This window comes from Zootermopsis nevadensis, unplaced genomic scaffold (assembly GCF_977971745.1).
Source record: "Zootermopsis nevadensis isolate Lab colony 2312 unplaced genomic scaffold, Znev_1.0 Znev_ptg000001l, whole genome shotgun sequence".
NCBI classification, from domain to species: domain Eukaryota; kingdom Metazoa; phylum Arthropoda; class Insecta; order Blattodea; family Termopsidae; genus Zootermopsis; species Zootermopsis nevadensis.
The window spans coordinates 19,682,357-19,699,909 of record NW_028259133.1 but is presented as its reverse complement, the minus strand read 5'-3'; the positions used below and the strand labels follow the sequence as shown (position 1 = coordinate 19,699,909).

At 36.8% G+C, this 17,553-nt stretch overlaps 1 protein-coding gene across 3 annotated transcripts; it reads right to left on the bottom strand.

The window, feature by feature from the left end:
- Window positions 1–877: 877 nt before the first annotated feature.
- On the bottom strand, window positions 878–16,845 carry LOC110828263 (nose resistant to fluoxetine protein 6). Of its 3 annotated transcripts, XM_087345692.1 has the most exons (14): window positions 16,380–16,844; window positions 14,618–14,857; window positions 10,234–10,475; window positions 9,179–9,393; window positions 8,706–8,791; window positions 8,282–8,475; window positions 7,762–7,922; window positions 6,834–7,002; window positions 5,819–6,012; window positions 4,843–4,972; window positions 3,790–3,979; window positions 3,045–3,187; window positions 1,957–2,059; window positions 878–1,115 (listed from the first exon to the last, which is right to left on the bottom strand). In XM_087345692.1, the coding sequence occupies exons 1-14, from the start codon at window positions 16,693–16,695 to the stop codon at window positions 1,090–1,092; spliced, it is 2,409 nt and encodes an 802-aa protein (XP_087201818.1). In that variant the 5' UTR covers window positions 16,696–16,844; the 3' UTR covers window positions 878–1,089. The 3 variants fall into 3 exon arrangements, 2 of the variants coding, with proteins under 2 accessions (XP_087201818.1, XP_087201821.1); XM_087345695.1 differs by lacking the exon at window positions 878–1,115 and having other exon boundaries at window positions 3,038–3,187; XR_015534317.1 differs by lacking the exons at window positions 878–1,115; window positions 1,957–2,059 and having other exon boundaries at window positions 3,047–3,187; window positions 3,790–3,975; window positions 16,380–16,845.
- Window positions 16,846–17,553: the final 708 nt, after the last annotated feature.

The following is a 17,553-nucleotide window of genomic DNA, read 5'->3' as shown; positions in this document are numbered from 1 at the left end:
AAGTTTTAGAAATCTTAAAACCATGAAGAATCATCAACTTTAGAAAGATGAAATGCCCGTCCGACTTTACGGGTGAGGTTTGGGGCGGGGGAGACATGTGGTATTTCCAATTTCTGGACACAGAAGAGTAGTAAATGTTTAAGGTTTTACGACTTCTAAGACTTTGTAAATTGTAAATTAACAAGAAACTATTCGTTATTTACTCATAACGGCGTTCGATTCGGAAATTTACGTGGTAAAACACAATGAATGTAATGTGAATTTTTTAAAATTTAATAATAAGAAATTAGTATCTCGGTGAATAATCTCCAACGTGGTTTGTTAATACATCTAGGTTAATAATAAATTAATCTATATTTCTTATCACAAAGTACGCTCGTTTCAACCGATTAACGTACTCGTATTAATTAACCGAATAGCTGTCATCTGCGAATCTAGAATTTTTACAGACTGACAGATTGAAATATATATATATAAATCTAACAACACAAAAGTTTCTTTTTCTAGGTGGCTATTTGTGACCTGCGTTAAAATCGTATACATTTTTTTGGATCGTTCGTTATGATAGCGTTTCGTTCTGTAAACAAAGTCATTGCTGCTAGAGAGTTAATAAACCTGTATTGTCAGTCCGCTGAAGTTAAGTTGGCCTATAGGACAACGCAGTAAACGTGATTCCCTGCATGTGGTGAACAGATCGTACCCACAAAATTTGTTTCTACGAATTAAATTATTATTAATATTATATTACAAGCTGGTGATCATGTGTGATTTTATTGTCACAGTTAAACATCACATTAAGAATAATTAAGAAAATATAAGACAGGTTAGTACAATTTACTATAATATGACGATATAAACATGAAAATTATTATATATATATATATATATATTTATTTATATTTACATCACTGATTTCTAAGAATGCGTCAACAGAATGTGTTTTCTGAACCACAGAGTCTTGGATGTAGAATGCAGTCATAAAACAGCAGAAACACAAAAACACTATCCCACAGCAACCTCAATTACCATTGGAATTCACGTTGCATTGTACTTGATTACAATTTTATTGTCTTCAAAGCGTAATGCTCTTCAAGTCAGTTTGGAACGTCTCTTATCTGAAATAACAGTGAAAATTATGTTAAATTTGCACCGTTGTCTGTCTACTTATTATCACTCAGTGCAACATATAATTACCTCTCTTCTGTAAAGATTTCAAAGCGAGGAAATTATTAGTAGTTGGAAGGACTCAGTTACAATGCGAAAATATATTTAAAAATTTGAATTAAGTTTGAGGACCTCTAAGGATAAAGTGTGACATCTATGAACGTAGAACCCCACAAAAGAAATTTTAAATTCTTTCATAAAAATATATTTTTTTAGAATTAAATGATATCTTCATCGGAATTTTGTTGAGGTTTCTGAACCACCGTAAGCAATAACTTTTATTTGAGGGTTATTCTTTCAAATTGGTGAATATTTAAAGAGATTTAGTAGATGTAAGCTCATGGGAAAAAAAAATTCGCTCTCAGTCGGAGAAATTATCTTCGGTTCAAACATTTTACAAAAATCCAGCAAATCAGAATTTGAAAGGAGCTACAAGCTTATCTATGTACTTCCAAGAGATTTTTACATTGCAAGAGTGCATTACGTAAAATATCTAATCGTTGCGTCGCCCGTGAATACGAAACTGCAAAAATATGGAGGTCAATGAAAGCTCATTCAAGGTAATAATACACAACACGAATTAACTGATAAAGACAAACATTTATAAAATTAAAATATAGTAATAATAGTAATAATATATTAATTTTCCACTGGTCTTTGCTCACATATTAGTAAATTAATGTCGTTTTAATTTTTTCCGATAGAAAGAGAATTAAAATATTTTGCACACACGTTCATGGTAGTTAGGCATACTTGGGTTAGTTAATCGTGCTCATATGCTACGTGGCTTACCAACGCCCATAAGAACTGCTTTAATGTGCTGCATTGGTAAATCAAAAAGGAGAGTCAGTGCAACGGAAACCACAACAACCGTCAGTACTTCTACCACGTCAACCTTAAGTAAGAAAAATAAGTCATATTAAGTAGATCATATTATAGCTTTGATTATACCGGCTCAGTTTATTTTCAGATATAAAATGTTATGTCAATCCTTTGAGCCAAGTAAAACACAATTGAAATGGGATGTTATGCCGTGTAGTCTGATAAAAATTGACCGAGGTTTCGCAGATGCTTACAGACTCCATCATCAGGGCGATGAGTCGCCGATTTTGGGAAATAAATACCTCTGAAACTTCGGTCTATCTTTATACTCGCCGCCGTAAGAAACAGAAATATACCTGATTTGGTTTATGGTTTATTTAACGACGCTGACAGTAGCTCAGACTATACAGCGTCGAATGATAGAATGACTAATGAACAGTGAATTAGATGGGATATGTAAGGAAGGAGTCGTTGCCTGATTTAATGTATCCAGGATTCTTCTTGGAGGGACTAAGAAAAATCACGAAGAACTTCAATGTGGATAGCCGGTCTCTGGGAAAAACGTTAACCCGCGATACATGGAATACAAAGGAGTAGTAATCATTCAGTCTTGACGATCGATCGAAACTTTGTGACTGAATAACGATGATTGTCATGATCTGTTGAATGATCCATTGACGAAAGGAATTAATATAGAGCGAAACCTTTCTTTTTTGAGAGGAGCCTTAGAAAGTTACCGAAATTTTTTAACACGCAAACATCAATGCAGATATGAGAAAATTTATTCATCCTGACTTGTGATAATAATAATAAAATGATAAATCACATTGATCGGATGAAATAATTATTTAGGTTGAAAACTGCCGTTTGATCGCGTTTTGAGTTTTGCAGATACAAATCTGACCGTCACATTAATGGTAACTAGATTCGGGGCTCCTTGGGCCCTTTGGGATCTGAAGCAATGATCATTATTAAGAAACACGTCAATATATTTTAATATAATTTATTTAGAAATATATTAAATAGTCAAATTAGAAAATAATATTTTTACCACTCACTCCTCTTAACACGCTGAATTCCCCGGAGGCTCTGATGCTGCCAACATTGTAGAAAAAAACAGCGAATTGTGTGAGATACACAGCGTACGATATTCGACTGAATATCACCAGACCTTTACAGCAAAGGAACGTATTCAGGTAACCTGTAGCAAAAGAGAATTGTTTTATATTGTTTTACTACGTCTTGCGACTTTCTATTTTCAAAAAAAATATAAAGATACGTTTTCAAGAGAGACAGGGAGAGTAGAACGTTTTTAACTTCTGTTTTTTTTTTTTTGAAATTTAGTCCTTACCGCTAAGAAAACACCACACTTCACCGTTAATATCAACGGGTTAACGCTGTTTAAGAAAATATTCGATGTTTACACTTATAATTAAACAAATCAATCAATCCACGCTGGAAAAATATTTGTGATTTTAAGGGGCAAAAATTAATCTGATATACAATCTCTTCTAAACCAATCAATCAACAAATAAATATGTCCCTTAACGTTTTAGAATTATATTTAAAAATAAGTTAACTGGTTTATGCGGTTCTCCACTTGATCTACTTTTTATTAAAACGATTCTTAATTGTACTTCAACTTTCTATATTATAAAGTTATCACTGCATACTTATGAGTAACTGACAATAATATCGAAACATTTTTGGGCGAATATTTTCCACAGATGTTGGGCACATACAGATGACAATTAGAGGGGCTGAAACCACATTGAATACCTTATAATTTGTTCTTGAACTTACCTCCGTAACCCGTAAAACACGCCCACACAAGCCACGAAAGAGCTAGTGACCAGATGATAGGCGAAAAAGCTGCATATGTTGATGCATAGTGAACATCATATTCGTAGTCTCTTAGCCCGAGATTAGACGGTGAAAGCAGGGAGAGGTACGCAAAGTAGATGGCCAGTAACCAGCCTGCCCAAACAGCTGTCTGAAACAAATAGTTCCAAGGCGTGCTAGTATTGTCTATGCTATGAGATATTAAAGGATAATTTTGTTTGTTTGCGGTAGTATAAACCATGTTCAAAATACGAGATGTTAAATGGGCGAGGACGTCATAGAGAACGCGCTATCACACTTTACGTATTTGACAGATGATGTATAAATTCATCAATATTGAAAAAAATGTTCCGTTCATTGTTTGATGATGTACGTTTTAGTGAGGCTCTTTAGCGTCACGTGACTTCAACAAAAATTCGAGTAGAATAGTTTTAATGAAATAAGTTCTGTGTGACGTATGCTGTATTGTTTTTCGTGAAGAAGTGTAAGTATGATGTTTAATTTAAAGTATGTTAATTGTGGAGCGAGTAGATGTAATCTGTTTTCATAGAATAATTTTTTATGGTATAAACGAATAAAAATATTATTACAATTTTAACTCTTCGTCAGCATCTGTTACGATGATAAAACCAGGGAATATGAGGTGGGTCTGGTATGTTGCACTAATACGAGTAATGAGAAATGTGTACATTTTGGGTAGAATGTTTAAATGAAGAGTCCACTCGACAGGACTAGACTCATATAAGAGGATAATATTAAAATAAGATGGACTTAATTTTCCTGTTCTGGACAAGGACCTGTAGCTCTCTTTTGTGAACACGAACTTGCTAATGGACTTCGGGGGTTTTATAAAATTCGGGGAACCTCTTGACTAGCTGACATGCTGCTGTGTCAAGTCTTCAAGAACGAATTTACTCCGTGGAATTAGAAAGTTTTTGAAGCTTTTTACAAATTCTCCCTTATGAAGAAATTTTTATAATTTACCCCCAACGTCTGCACTAAGAGAACACTTACCTTCGGGACGTGAACGTGTTTGTCAGTCTTATGCAGTAGGAACCCCAAGGAAACTCCCAGCAGGTACGGAGTCGCTCTGTGGATTGATTGGCTGTAACTGAGGTTTGCAGTTTGATACAACTGTGTCACACTGAAAACAGACAAATACTATTGTTACAAAGTGATTCCTATTTCTCTGGACCTTAGACAACATACACAATCTCTCTCAGCACACCTGAAAGGGAAATTTATCGACTCTGTAAGATTTAGCCCAGCGTTTCTCAACCTATGGTACGCATACCACTGGTGGTACGCGAGGAAATGTTGAATTTTATGTGAACTAAGTAAGAAAATCAAAATATAGTATTAATATAAAAAACAGTTTTCCCCTGAACGCATTGGGTTAGTGGTACGCCAGTGAAAAAGAGTGAGAACCCCTGATTTAGCCTACATTTCCACCCCCCCCCACACGCGTATAAAAATATATATAAGTTAATTATGAGTGTTTTATATTCTGCGAATCTTATCACCTAAAAATGTTAAAAATTTGAAGCGAGAAAATATAGAAAGCTATTTCCTTCCGAAATCTGAAGGTAATTCAATGCGTCGCAGTTGGTCACCCTTTATCGGGGATACTTGTAATATCAGTTCTGGGTTTAGATTTTTACATTTAAATATAATCATAAATTGTTTAATTTTAACCGTCTAATCACAATAAAATATTTTATTAAATATTAAAATATTATTATTACAATTAACATTTAATATTTAAAATATATTAAAATATATTAAAATGATGCTCTTTCTATCGAAATATTTTAAATATTAAATGTTAATTGTAGTAATAATATTTTAATATTTAATAAAATATTTTATTGTGATTAGACGGTTAAAATTAAACAATTACAATCATCACAATATGACACAATATGACGCAACATTATCATCTCATAATCATAAATGTAAAATTTTTCGAGCAAACCACTTTGAAACTCACGACATGCCATGGAAGATGACGAGTGACAGATGATGCTGGAGTGTTGCTAAGTAACGCAGAGAAGCAGACAGGGCGTGGAGGCATAACAGCACCAGCACTCCGCAGACACGCCACTGCCACAGGAGTGTCACTAGTAGCGGCGACAGAAGTGACAGTTGCATGTCGAGGGCCAACTGATGGGTGTGAGTTGCGCACTGAAACAGGGACAGTAAATGGAGGTACAGCTCCACTCATTCCTTACGACTATGTGGCATTAGATGCAGTGACTGTTAGCTCTGTGATCCTGCCGCTAACCCCAAAGGCAAATACACTACTAAAGGTTTTAAGATATGTGTGTGAGATGTGGTCGAACCGACATTAAGTCTTTCTACGTTACATGAATCTCGTATAGAACGATAAATGGCGAGAAAAGTGAATGAGATATGAAGTTCTCATATCGTTTGAGATGTCGATGTTGGTATTCTGGCTTGTGGTGCCTTGTGAACTTGTAGGTGGATACCGACGTTTCGGATAAAAATACTGATTCCATCTTCAGGTTTGAAGTCCTGAGGATAAAGATGGTATGTTCCTCCAAAATTCTGGTGCCTATCTACAAGTCTACATGACGTTACAAAAGACGAACATCGGAAAATCAGAAAATAAATGATGAGAAAAATGGAAGAATAACAGAATAATGGTATGAAATTGAATGGAAGACAGAAGACAAGTCTTGAATTATAAACTGAAAGGAAGACGAGATATGGGGTGAACTAGAAAGAGATTTGAGACGCCGGAACAGGTGAGAGCCTAATCCACTGCAGAAGTTGATGAAACTGATGTTGAGCACTACTCTGAACTTTCTCGAAGAAAAAACATTGTTGGGAATACATTTCCTATGAAGAGTTCCTCAATGACGTGACGCTCCTATATAAATAATTTCGAAATATTTCTAACAATTCATGATGATTTGCAAGTCGATGGTACGTTCTGAAATTGACCTTTCATAAGAATTCCATTTGAACTAATTATGGCTTACCATCTTTTCAAACGGAAAGAAGTTCTGGATGTAGATGATATTTCTCCAGAGGCTCTCCTTGCAGAGGTCTGCGTTCCTCTTGACGACCAAATGCCACAGCGGCCCAGCTCCCAGATGCTCCAGTACGTACGCGTAGAACAGCAACACGGCTACAAGCGCTGGTGTCAGTCTTCAAGTAAAACAGCCACGACCAGAAATGTAATTTTAAATGACACACGCTCGACTGGGAGCTGTGACGGTGCCCGTGGCGTTCTTCTGGGTTCTGATTTCAGCCCTGAAAATGAAGGCGTTATGTTCCTTCGAAATATTGGTACCAAACTGCTAGTGTACACAACGTCATAACCCAGAAGACCGCTGTGGACGACACAATTTATTTTTTCTTATTTATAAATTGCCTGTGTCTTTCTTTCTTTATTTATTCCTTCTATTTTTATTCGTTTAATTATTTCACTTTTATTTCTTCATAAGCTTTCTTACATGTATTTATTTAACGTTAGTTCTGTTACCTTAAAAAATGAAGCATAGGAAATTTATTAAACGGGGTTCTTTAGATTGCATGACAAAATGCAGAATAACGTTTTTACGCTCATCTGAAAGAAACAATTCTATTTTTTTTTCCTGAAAAGCGGTTCAGTGAAAAACAAACTAAATAGATTAAATTCAAAATTATACAGGAATTTTCTCAACGACTACCTACAACTTCTGTCTGAAATACTTTTCTTCGATATGGTAAATATTTAATTAAATATAATAAGAAAACACACGCGATTATTAATTGTAAATTCTCTTCGCTAGTTCATATACGACTTACATGCACTTGTAATAAATAAACACGAAGAATCAAAATGGACGCATTTGGAAAACATGAAAACTCTTTCCCACTGTTTTATTCTGCGATGCAAAGTAATAAGCGTACAGATGGACTCACCTAATGAATCTCGCCAAGTACTTCTTGGTCCAGTTTATGTGTTTCTTCCTCTCCATCTCCTTGCTCATGTTGAAAGACGTCAGGACCCCGCTCAAGAACAGGAAGGAGTCGGTGTAGACCAGCGACGCTCGAAAAACTGTTCCCCAGGATTTATTAGTAACCTACATGAATAAGAAGACGTCTTATTCAATTTAAAACATGAACTTTTCTCTTATTTATGTCTCTAATTATTAATTCTTGGCTTATTTAATGACTGCTTGAGTAACTCAGATAAAATAGCTTCTAATTAAAACAACAAATAATAAATTTGGAAGTGGAAGGAAGCTGTCGCGGTTTAATGTAAGGGTTTATTCCCGTATTGAGTGCTCTAAGCGGTTTATCGCAGGATATACAGATTTACTAAAGTTGAAGTATGTACTCACAAAATCTGATCATAATCCGTGCATACATAATGGATTTATTGCTGAAAGTCTGTGATCTCTATTAACAGGATCACCCTGTATATTTATATTACGGGTACCTCAGTGAATACAACTCTGTTGGAGTACGGGCTGAATGCAAACGTGATAACTTTGTGGGCGAGGTAGAGCAGGACGGTACAGAGAGCCCGAACTCCGTAGATGCAGTTGATGTCACCCTCAGATGGTAGATCGGCGAGCAACTCGTTGACATTCTTTCGCACCGAGAAGGCCATGACAACTCTCTCCAACTGACCTGCGTAGGAAAAAAGAAATCAGATTTTAAGCTTCACGGCCACTGAATGCAGTGAAATATTCTCCGGTGGTAAGCTATGCCAATACAGAGTGAATTTCCAGCGTTTTGAAGACAGTTTCTGGTGCCATCATCGGGGAGTCATGTCGTAGGTGACATGGCTATTACTTCTAACTTGCTGTCGAAGGTCAGTTGATTAATTTGAAAGGGAAACTAAGTTCAGACTCTCGTACCTTGCTCTTGTGGATGCTGTGTGCCCTGTCTGCTATCTCTGAACGTAGCAATTGCTGTTAAACAGATCACAACTGCAAAGAACGCCCTGAAATAAACACAATAATTTAATATTATGAATGAGTGATATTAGGTTAGGTTAGTGTGGTGATTAAGTTGTGGTTTGGCTGAATGTGTGGTACCTACGGTGGGTTATGGCGGAGTTAGGCTGTCGGTGTATTTGGTAGGGATTTGGCTTCAGAAGTTTTTGAGATGTTTTCGCATTTAATTCTTCTGTATACAGAAGTTTTATAAATGTTATATTTCATTGTGATTAAGAATATAGTGCTTCGATAAATTTTACGTGTATTATTGTTCAGCGTAAAAATTTTCGTACTCGTCAACTTTGACCTTACGTTGGTAATCTTATAATAGACTCAACTTGGAGCTATTTTAAATGTTTGGATTAATGGGTAGTAGCTCGATCGAGACTCACAGCGTGCAGACGGTAGCTGTACCCAGAGGGTGTCGCGTCTCTTCTTTGACGTAACACATGTCTGGGTCTACGTGAACATCAAACCTGACTCCGGTCGTTTCATTGTAATCTTGGAGCGCTTGTACCAATGTCTGCTCAACGTCTACAGACGAACAGATGGCTGGAACACACATCGCCCACTTGATGGTTGTGAACTGTGGGATGAAGTGTCCTGGCTGGAAGAAGGGCATATGGTACATGGTTATGTCATTGTTTTCGGGTCTTGGACCACTGATGACGATGATTTTACAAAGCGAGGAGAAGAGATTCATCAGTAAGAAAGGCGACCTTGGTGTAGATGGATAATTAAATAACTCTTTGTAGCGAAGTCTTTCAGAATGGTCTCTCCCCTTACGGTTTTCGAACGAAAATTTTGTATGCATTTCTCACAGTTCATCTGCGTGTGTTCCTGTTTAACAATGCTCTCTCAACTGCATTGTTTATATTATAGTATAAACTTGGAGGATGCCATAAGAAAGATGAATTCGGGACCAATTTTTCTGTTTCTATACCAACTTTTGCTTGAAATGATGAAAGAGAGAGAACATTTTACTTTTTGTAGTCAACGACCAAACCAAATATCAGATTCCAAACTTCATTGATACGAAACAGGATTGCCAACCGTTTAAATTCCGCGTTAGTTGAGTACTTAAGTATGAAACATTTTCTTAATTAACATCCTGTTTTTGCATTGAATACCAGAACGACAAGAAATGATACTTATTTACGTGGTAGACTGTACATATTACTTTCATAATGCTAATTTTATCAAATTTAGATTAATTTTCGAATGCAACCATAAGCTAATTTTGTCTAAAATTATTGTTACATTTATAGCAATCAAATATTTAACATATTCCATACTTCATGTCTTAGATATACAAAAATTACCCCTTAGTATCATTACGAAAGCTGTAAAGTACGAAGACAAGCCAGAAATTCAATCGATATTCTTAAGACCAAATAAGATTCAACCTTCTCCTAGGCGAGAAGGTTACGTTCTGCCTAAAACTTACGTCGTTGTAAGTGCTTCTGATTAATCCGTAAGACTGTACAAGGTGAACAGCCTGCTCTAAGCTGACGGTGTCATCGCTGTCCATTGTAGTTGACTGCACGTCCACCGAAGCCAGACAATATTTGCCTTCGATGTTGGACGAGAGATCGTCTGCGGTCAACGCGAGACACTGGTCAAAATCACCCAACTGGTTCGCATTGCCCCTCAGTATGCCGGACGGCAATTTGGCTGAGGAATCATACACTTAAAGAAGAATAAAATATTTGTTAGAAATTATTCTAGAATTATAGAAGCAACCGACAGACGGACATAATTGCCAGTAAGGCGCTTTGCTCATATAATGGCTTGAAATACAGGGGACTGCATTTTTATGCTTTGGGTGTAAACGAAAAACTCCTTATGGACAAGTACAAGTCGTGTTTTTCCTCAGTCACTACGCCATCACGCAACCCGATTCGTACGATCAACCGATGCAAAATCTTTCCTCGGCCGATTTATCACTTAATGCCAAATATAATCTTCTAAGAGTAGAACCAAAGGCCAACAACTGGACTTAAGCGAGAGGACGTAACAATAGGCTAAAAACATCTGCACTACGATCGTCTAACCCAGTGGTATTCAACCCTTTTTGTTCGCGTACCCCCAGATATAATTTCTCTTCAACTTCGTACCCCCAAAGTTGTTGGTGTATAATTCAAGTTATACATAGTATATAATCTACATCTAAAATAAATTAAATAAATTACATTACTGATTATTCAGTGTTTATCATAAAATAATATATATTTTTTTTTAAATTTCACGTACCCCCTAAGATGTCTTCGCGTACCCCCAGATATAATTTATCTTCAACTTTGTACCCCAAAGTTGTTGGTGTATAATTCAAGTTATACATAGTATATAATCTACATCTAAAATAAATTAAATAAATTACATTACTTATTATTCAGTGTCTATCATAAAATAATATTTTTTTTTAAATTTCACGTACCCCCTAAGATGTCTTCGCGTACCCCCAGATATAATTTCTCTTCAACTTCGTACCCCCAAAGTTGTTGGTGTATAATTCAAGTTATACATAGTATATAATCTACATCTAAAATAAATTAAATAAATTACATTACTTATTATTCAGTGTTTATCATAAACTAATATATTTTTTTAAATTTCACGTACCCCCTAAGATGTCTTCGCGTACCCCCAGGGGTACGCGTACCCAAGGTTGAATACCACTGGTCTAATATATATACTCCGTAAAGAATCTGGGACGGCGGAGCATGTAGCACGCATAGGATAGATGGGATCTACATACAAAAGTCTGGTTGATAAATATGATGGAGTAATCCACTGTCATGACGTTGATGAGGATAATATTAAGATAGATTTTAAAGAAATATTGTTAGATGTTGTGATATGAATTTAAATGACTCAACCACGGTAATGATCCTTAGGTTTTGATGACAAGGCGGAATTCTTTAATTATCTGATATACTAAAATCTTTTCAGGATGGAGACAGATGTAACAGCGAATTTTCAGCTGTATTTGTGTAAACTTTCTTCTAAAATTAATATTCTTTACGTAAATTTTTTTTAACGTATGAACACATTTGTGTTTAATAGCACACAAATTGTAATTTAGAAACTGATTGCAGGATAGTGCACTGACTGCTTTAAACAGTGAAGACCAGCATTTAATTAATGAGTCTAAGTAGACCGTGCGAATGGGTGCAGAGGTCACGTGTAATTGTTCAGTAGGTTAGAAACGGAACAAGTCCCTAAGTCTGACTCAGCACAAAATTTTACAAAGACAAAATACCATATACAGTAAAACCCATGTGGAGGGCCACGTCCCGTAACTCAGTCACCTGTCATAATTGGTCGCATTTTTAGGTAACGGGCGAAATAATATTAATTTACACACTGCCAACTTTTCTCATCCTAAGTTTTTGTACTGTGTTTGTCTGCTCAACTTTATTTCTGTCTTAAACACAAAGAAAAATGGCGCCTTATTGTAACAGTTTATACGAATAGAAATTCCCTTCCATTTTCCCCGTCTACCAGCTGAACGTCATTTCTACAATACGGAATTATTTAAACCTGTGGCAGCCTGTTAATGACTTCGAGGCGTAATTCATGTTTGGAATTTCCAAGAACCAGACATTAATCCGAATTACGATCGACAGTTCTTGGACAAGTTTATCTTCAAAACAGGGTTTTCTTTCAAGAAGAATAAATTACGTACAGTTTGTTATGACTGACGTTGCTAATCGCAATGATATCTGTATTTTATCATAGGTAATTATTATTTGTATGAATACCTCCCTTCAGGGTTAAAACACTCGATTTCAGTGAGTGGGTAGCTGAAATCCACCCCACGTTTTATTAATACCTCTGTCAAAAGGAACCAAGTGATCACATTCCTTCCATTTCGATTTGATTTTAGAATGGCAGTCTGAACTAGAAACGGCTGCAGTCGGTCAGCTGTTACGACGAGATGGGGTAGGATTACTTTTATATTCGTCTTAGCTGTCAAGACCCCCTGTTTAAAAGCCAGTTGAATAAATTATAATAAATACTTCCGTGTCTTAGACGTGATTCTTCTGGGCAAAAATAATTAAGAATAATCTGTATTTTGTGGAATTACATTTTCATGAGAAATTGATTAATCAGGTTCATGGAGTAGTGCCCTGAAAAGCTGCTAGTTGTTTATGTAATCTAAAAATCCCTGGGTTTTATGGAATCATAAGTTTTATTGTTGTATTCTCAAAAGCCGTTCAGAACATTTCGTTGGTTTGTCAGAAGTCGTGCTTTGTTTTCAATAGTTCCAGGGCTCAAATCTAGTTCCGGAGATAGTGTAAACAGACTGGGGGCTTTCGTGATATTCCTGTCTCCAGGAAAATGCCGGGATAGCATCTTAGATTCGGCCGTAACACCTTCCTCGTTATTAACTATCAACCTATCATTCAACACTATATAATCGAAGCTGTTTACAGTGTCGTTAAATAAAGCATAAATAAATAAATAAATGAAAAGTTTTCCAGTTGTCCCTGACTTGAATCCTATTACAGCCTATTCTCTCTGCCTACTTCTACCAGGAAACCTTTTTCTGTAGATTTTCCAAATAAATTTTTGTACAAACTTTCAGTCTCTCATATTCATGCTACACGTTCCTACTGTCTTATCCTCATTTCACGCACCTAATAACCTTATATATTGTTGATAACTATTGAACATTTTAACATGAATGAGAGTATTCTCATAAATGGAGGTGTTTGTAGCTTCTGTTCACAAGGAAAATGAACTGGCAAAGTCTTTATTTATGTTTTCAGACCGAAATGAAATGTATTCAGGGCTACCAACAAGACAGCCCAGGCCGCAACACTCTGCTAAATTGTGACGAAGTTCTGGTGAGTCAGTTGGTTGTTTATTAATAGAATTACTAGCAGAAGGATTAATCGGAAACTGTTGTAGGCAGCCAGGTGACGCAATATTGCATACAGAGAATGACGCAAACTTTTAAAATAGGTTCAAAGTTCGTGTAGTGGTTCGTTCAGACACAATGTACTCCAAGAATCACTAGCATGAATGCAACTTTGTTAAAGGAATAAAACGTAGAACTGCTAATGCACGCACCTAACTGTAGGGTTCCCTGAAGGTGGCAGTACTGTGAAAATGATATTTATTATTATTATTATTATTATTATCCCATATATTCACCACTTTATAGAGTATTTACTTCTATGTACCCGAGACAAACCGATAGCTCAGTCAGTATAGCTGGACGACCGGGGTTCGATCCCCGACGGGGGCAGAGGATTTTTCCTCTAGCCTCTGCGTCCAGACTGGCTCTGGGACCCACCCAGCTTCCTATCCAATGGGTACCGGGGTCCTTTCCCGGGGGTAAAGCCGGCCGGGGCGTGATGCTGATCACTCACCCCCATCTAGTGCCGAGGTCAAGGAAGAGCGGAGCTATACCTCCTCTCACCCCAAGCGCCTATATGGCGTATAGTGGGACAGCTTTACTTTTTACTTTACCCGAGACAAACCTTGCCCCTGAAGTACATAGTTCAGCAGCTATTTCCGAAATACATTTTGTTTTTAATATGTGTTACATGTATTATATATTTTTATTGTGAGGGATGACTGTATATTTTACGACAGCGTCTTTCGAATGACGTATGAAGATCCTAAAATGGCAGTTTTCTGAAGTTACCTGATGTCGTGTTCGCCCGGGATGTTGGCCAAATATTTTCTGAGTTACTTGGGGTCAGTCAGGTGTTTGGTAGATTGTTGGCTATTTGTTTGATTAGTAGATGGGACAGACGGTTGATCAATTCAATTTTTAATAGACGATCCCGGGGCCTGCAAACTTTTACCTGACTTACTTTGCAAGGCCCAAAGCTTGTACAGCTTCAATTGATGCACGAAGATTTTGCTATGCTTCCGGCAAGCCTCGTTTCTTATCCGGTCAGACGTTGGAGCCAACACAGGCAGGAAGTTGAACACGTTCTGGAAGCGTCTGTCCTTTGTCCTAGTGCTGCTAGGCCCTTCGTTGTCCGGGACTCCAGTCGACGTGCAGAACTGATTTTGCAGGGACTCCTGACTGCCAGTTTCTGCACTGTGATCTGGTTGTTTAAGAGGACACGATCTTAGAATGAAAGTACACATTTTCGTTCACTACATAAATATCTGTCTCGCGCCTTAGCCGCGCAGTCTGAGGCATCATGCTTCCGATCGGTGATGCGCGCCGGTTCGAGTCTCGGGGAGAAGAAATTTTCTCATGAGCTTTCGACCAGTGAGAACCCAGCATCGTGAGGAAATTGGGGAGCTACAATGAGTAGCGTAATCCGGTCAGGAAAGCTAGCAATGGCCGGGGGTTCGTCGTGCTGACCACACGTTACCCTATATCTGGTTGGATGATCGTGAACGTGAGGCCAGCAGCCAGCTAGTCGGCTTTGGCTCTCAGAGGGCTTTTACGCCAAGGATTATTATATAAATATCTAACAGGAACAAGTATCACTTCTTAAGGAGAACGAAAATATGAGACACGAGCTATGTGTCTCTGGTATGTCAACTGATGACAAACTGACACATGTTAGCACATTATCGTCAGCAGCGACTACTGTCAGTGTCCAGTGTTCGAAAAGTCAGGAGCCAACATCGATGGTAGGTTTTTGTGCCAGGACATTACTGAATAATATCTTTAGAATTATAAGAACGTATTGAGATTATTTTATTATGAGTTTGTAAACAGACAATTAGCAGATTTGTTTAAAGATATTAATAAAAATCTGTTTAAACTTAACTTGGTTGCACGAATTGGTAAATACATTTTTTGAAAAAAGCTAGGACGTCTACGTCCGGTTCGTCTTAGACCCCATTAGAACGAAATGAAGTGACAGTGCTTCAGACTGAGGCAAAATTTATGATACTGAAATGATCGATGTTGGATTGTCAGAGCTACCTCTTCGGCTGAATCTCTAAATTTTATCCTTCCCAGTGAATGAAGTAACGAGATTCACAACAGAACAGGCAATAGTTAATAGTACAGTTTTGTATATTTTATTATATAAAATTTTAAATGGAAAACAATAGAAAAAAATATTCTAACCTAAATAATAGCTACCATTCCCAAGGTGTAATCTTATCTCAGTCGCTATGTAAAAGCATTTTCGATTTGTTACTGAAGTTCTAAAATAGTTTAATTCCACTATATTGTCGAATTATGTATTAGCTATTGATATTTTATAATTTTGTTCTGTAACGAGATAGAAACACATATTTTTCCCGCATTTACCTCTAAATAAACTTTCCTGGACACTTCTAAACCAGAAATAGAAAGTCTTCTGAGCTCTTTCTGTACCAGCCTCAAATACTAAACCCATGAAGCACGAAGTTCATCTGAAAAATAACTTAACTACTCAGTTTATACTCCAAACAAAATAAAACATTTTTACATTTCTAAGAACAAATAATTACTGTTTTTCATGGAAAAACTCCCTGTACACTCTGTAGACAATCTGCAGATCTATTGAACGGTAAAGTATATGGTTTTATAGTTACCACCGTGTTTAAAAAGGTTATGCTTATCACTAACCCAACAACACATTAAATCATGTTTTATTTCGTGTGGATAACTCCACTTACCCTTGGTCGCAGAAGGAAGAGGTAATTCTACCAGTCCCTGAGGTTGTTGATGAATAATCTCCATCTCATTTCCTTGGTGCAGTACAACTGCTTCACGGCCTCTCCCATCGCTTGAAAACTCACTAAGCAAACGTTCATTCTCACCAGCTGCAATGATATTCCCCAGAAGCTCCTGGATCGGTCCTTCCAGTTCTGTTTTCACTATAGAATTTTTCACATTTCCGTCAGCTCGAACCACAAAAATTAAAGCGTAATAAGCAATTATTCTGTACGGATTAAACGGGTCCACCAGTCTTTTCACGGTCGACAGACCCATTGATGCTACGTAAGTCTATCGAGAATTCTTCAACAGCAAGTATACTTAATATTATTTTAAAGCGCACGTGTTTTAATTCATTACAGAAAGTCGACGGAATCAGCAATTGGACAAGACCTTACGAACGTGTGACTGTTATTAGCTAACATGTATATATCTGATGTCTCCCAGTTAATGGCATTGGCCCAGCGCATGCTCGTAAACTCTTAAGAGTCTTTATTTAGCTTACGGATTTCTGCTATGTGATTATTCTCACAACTTCGCCCTCTGTGTTAGCTCATCAGGCCGTTGTTGTCATGGTAATAAAATATCATGTTTAAACCTTTAATTATTAAAGTACTTCGTTTTCGTACACATTTTAACATAAGTAAAATGTTTTAGTTGAAATTGGTATCACTTTGATTTATAAATATATTTGTGACAGATAACAATTACGTAATATCATAGCCATCTTGATTATTTTGAAACTGTGTGACTGTCAGTTGTTTAATTTTCACGGAGTAAAGTCGTCTTTGAGAAACTGATATTCACTCAGCTGGTTAGAGGTTTCATTGTCTTTTATGCGAGCCGAAGTTTCGATATTGGACCCTGTCCTCAGCCAGACGAATTCATTTTATAATCTTTATAACCTCCCACATTTTCTCTAAACTATTACACAAGAATCATAAGAAACTCACCAATAAATATGTAGATTTCTTGATTGTTAAAGCAGATAGCGCGCACAAGCCACGAGTGTAACGGAGTTTACCCGTCAGTGTAGCTCATAATTTAATTACGTTGTGTAATTATGTTTAATGCGTATTTTTGAATGTGATACGCACTTTAAGAAATAACGTGAGAAGACATTGCGTTTAAACA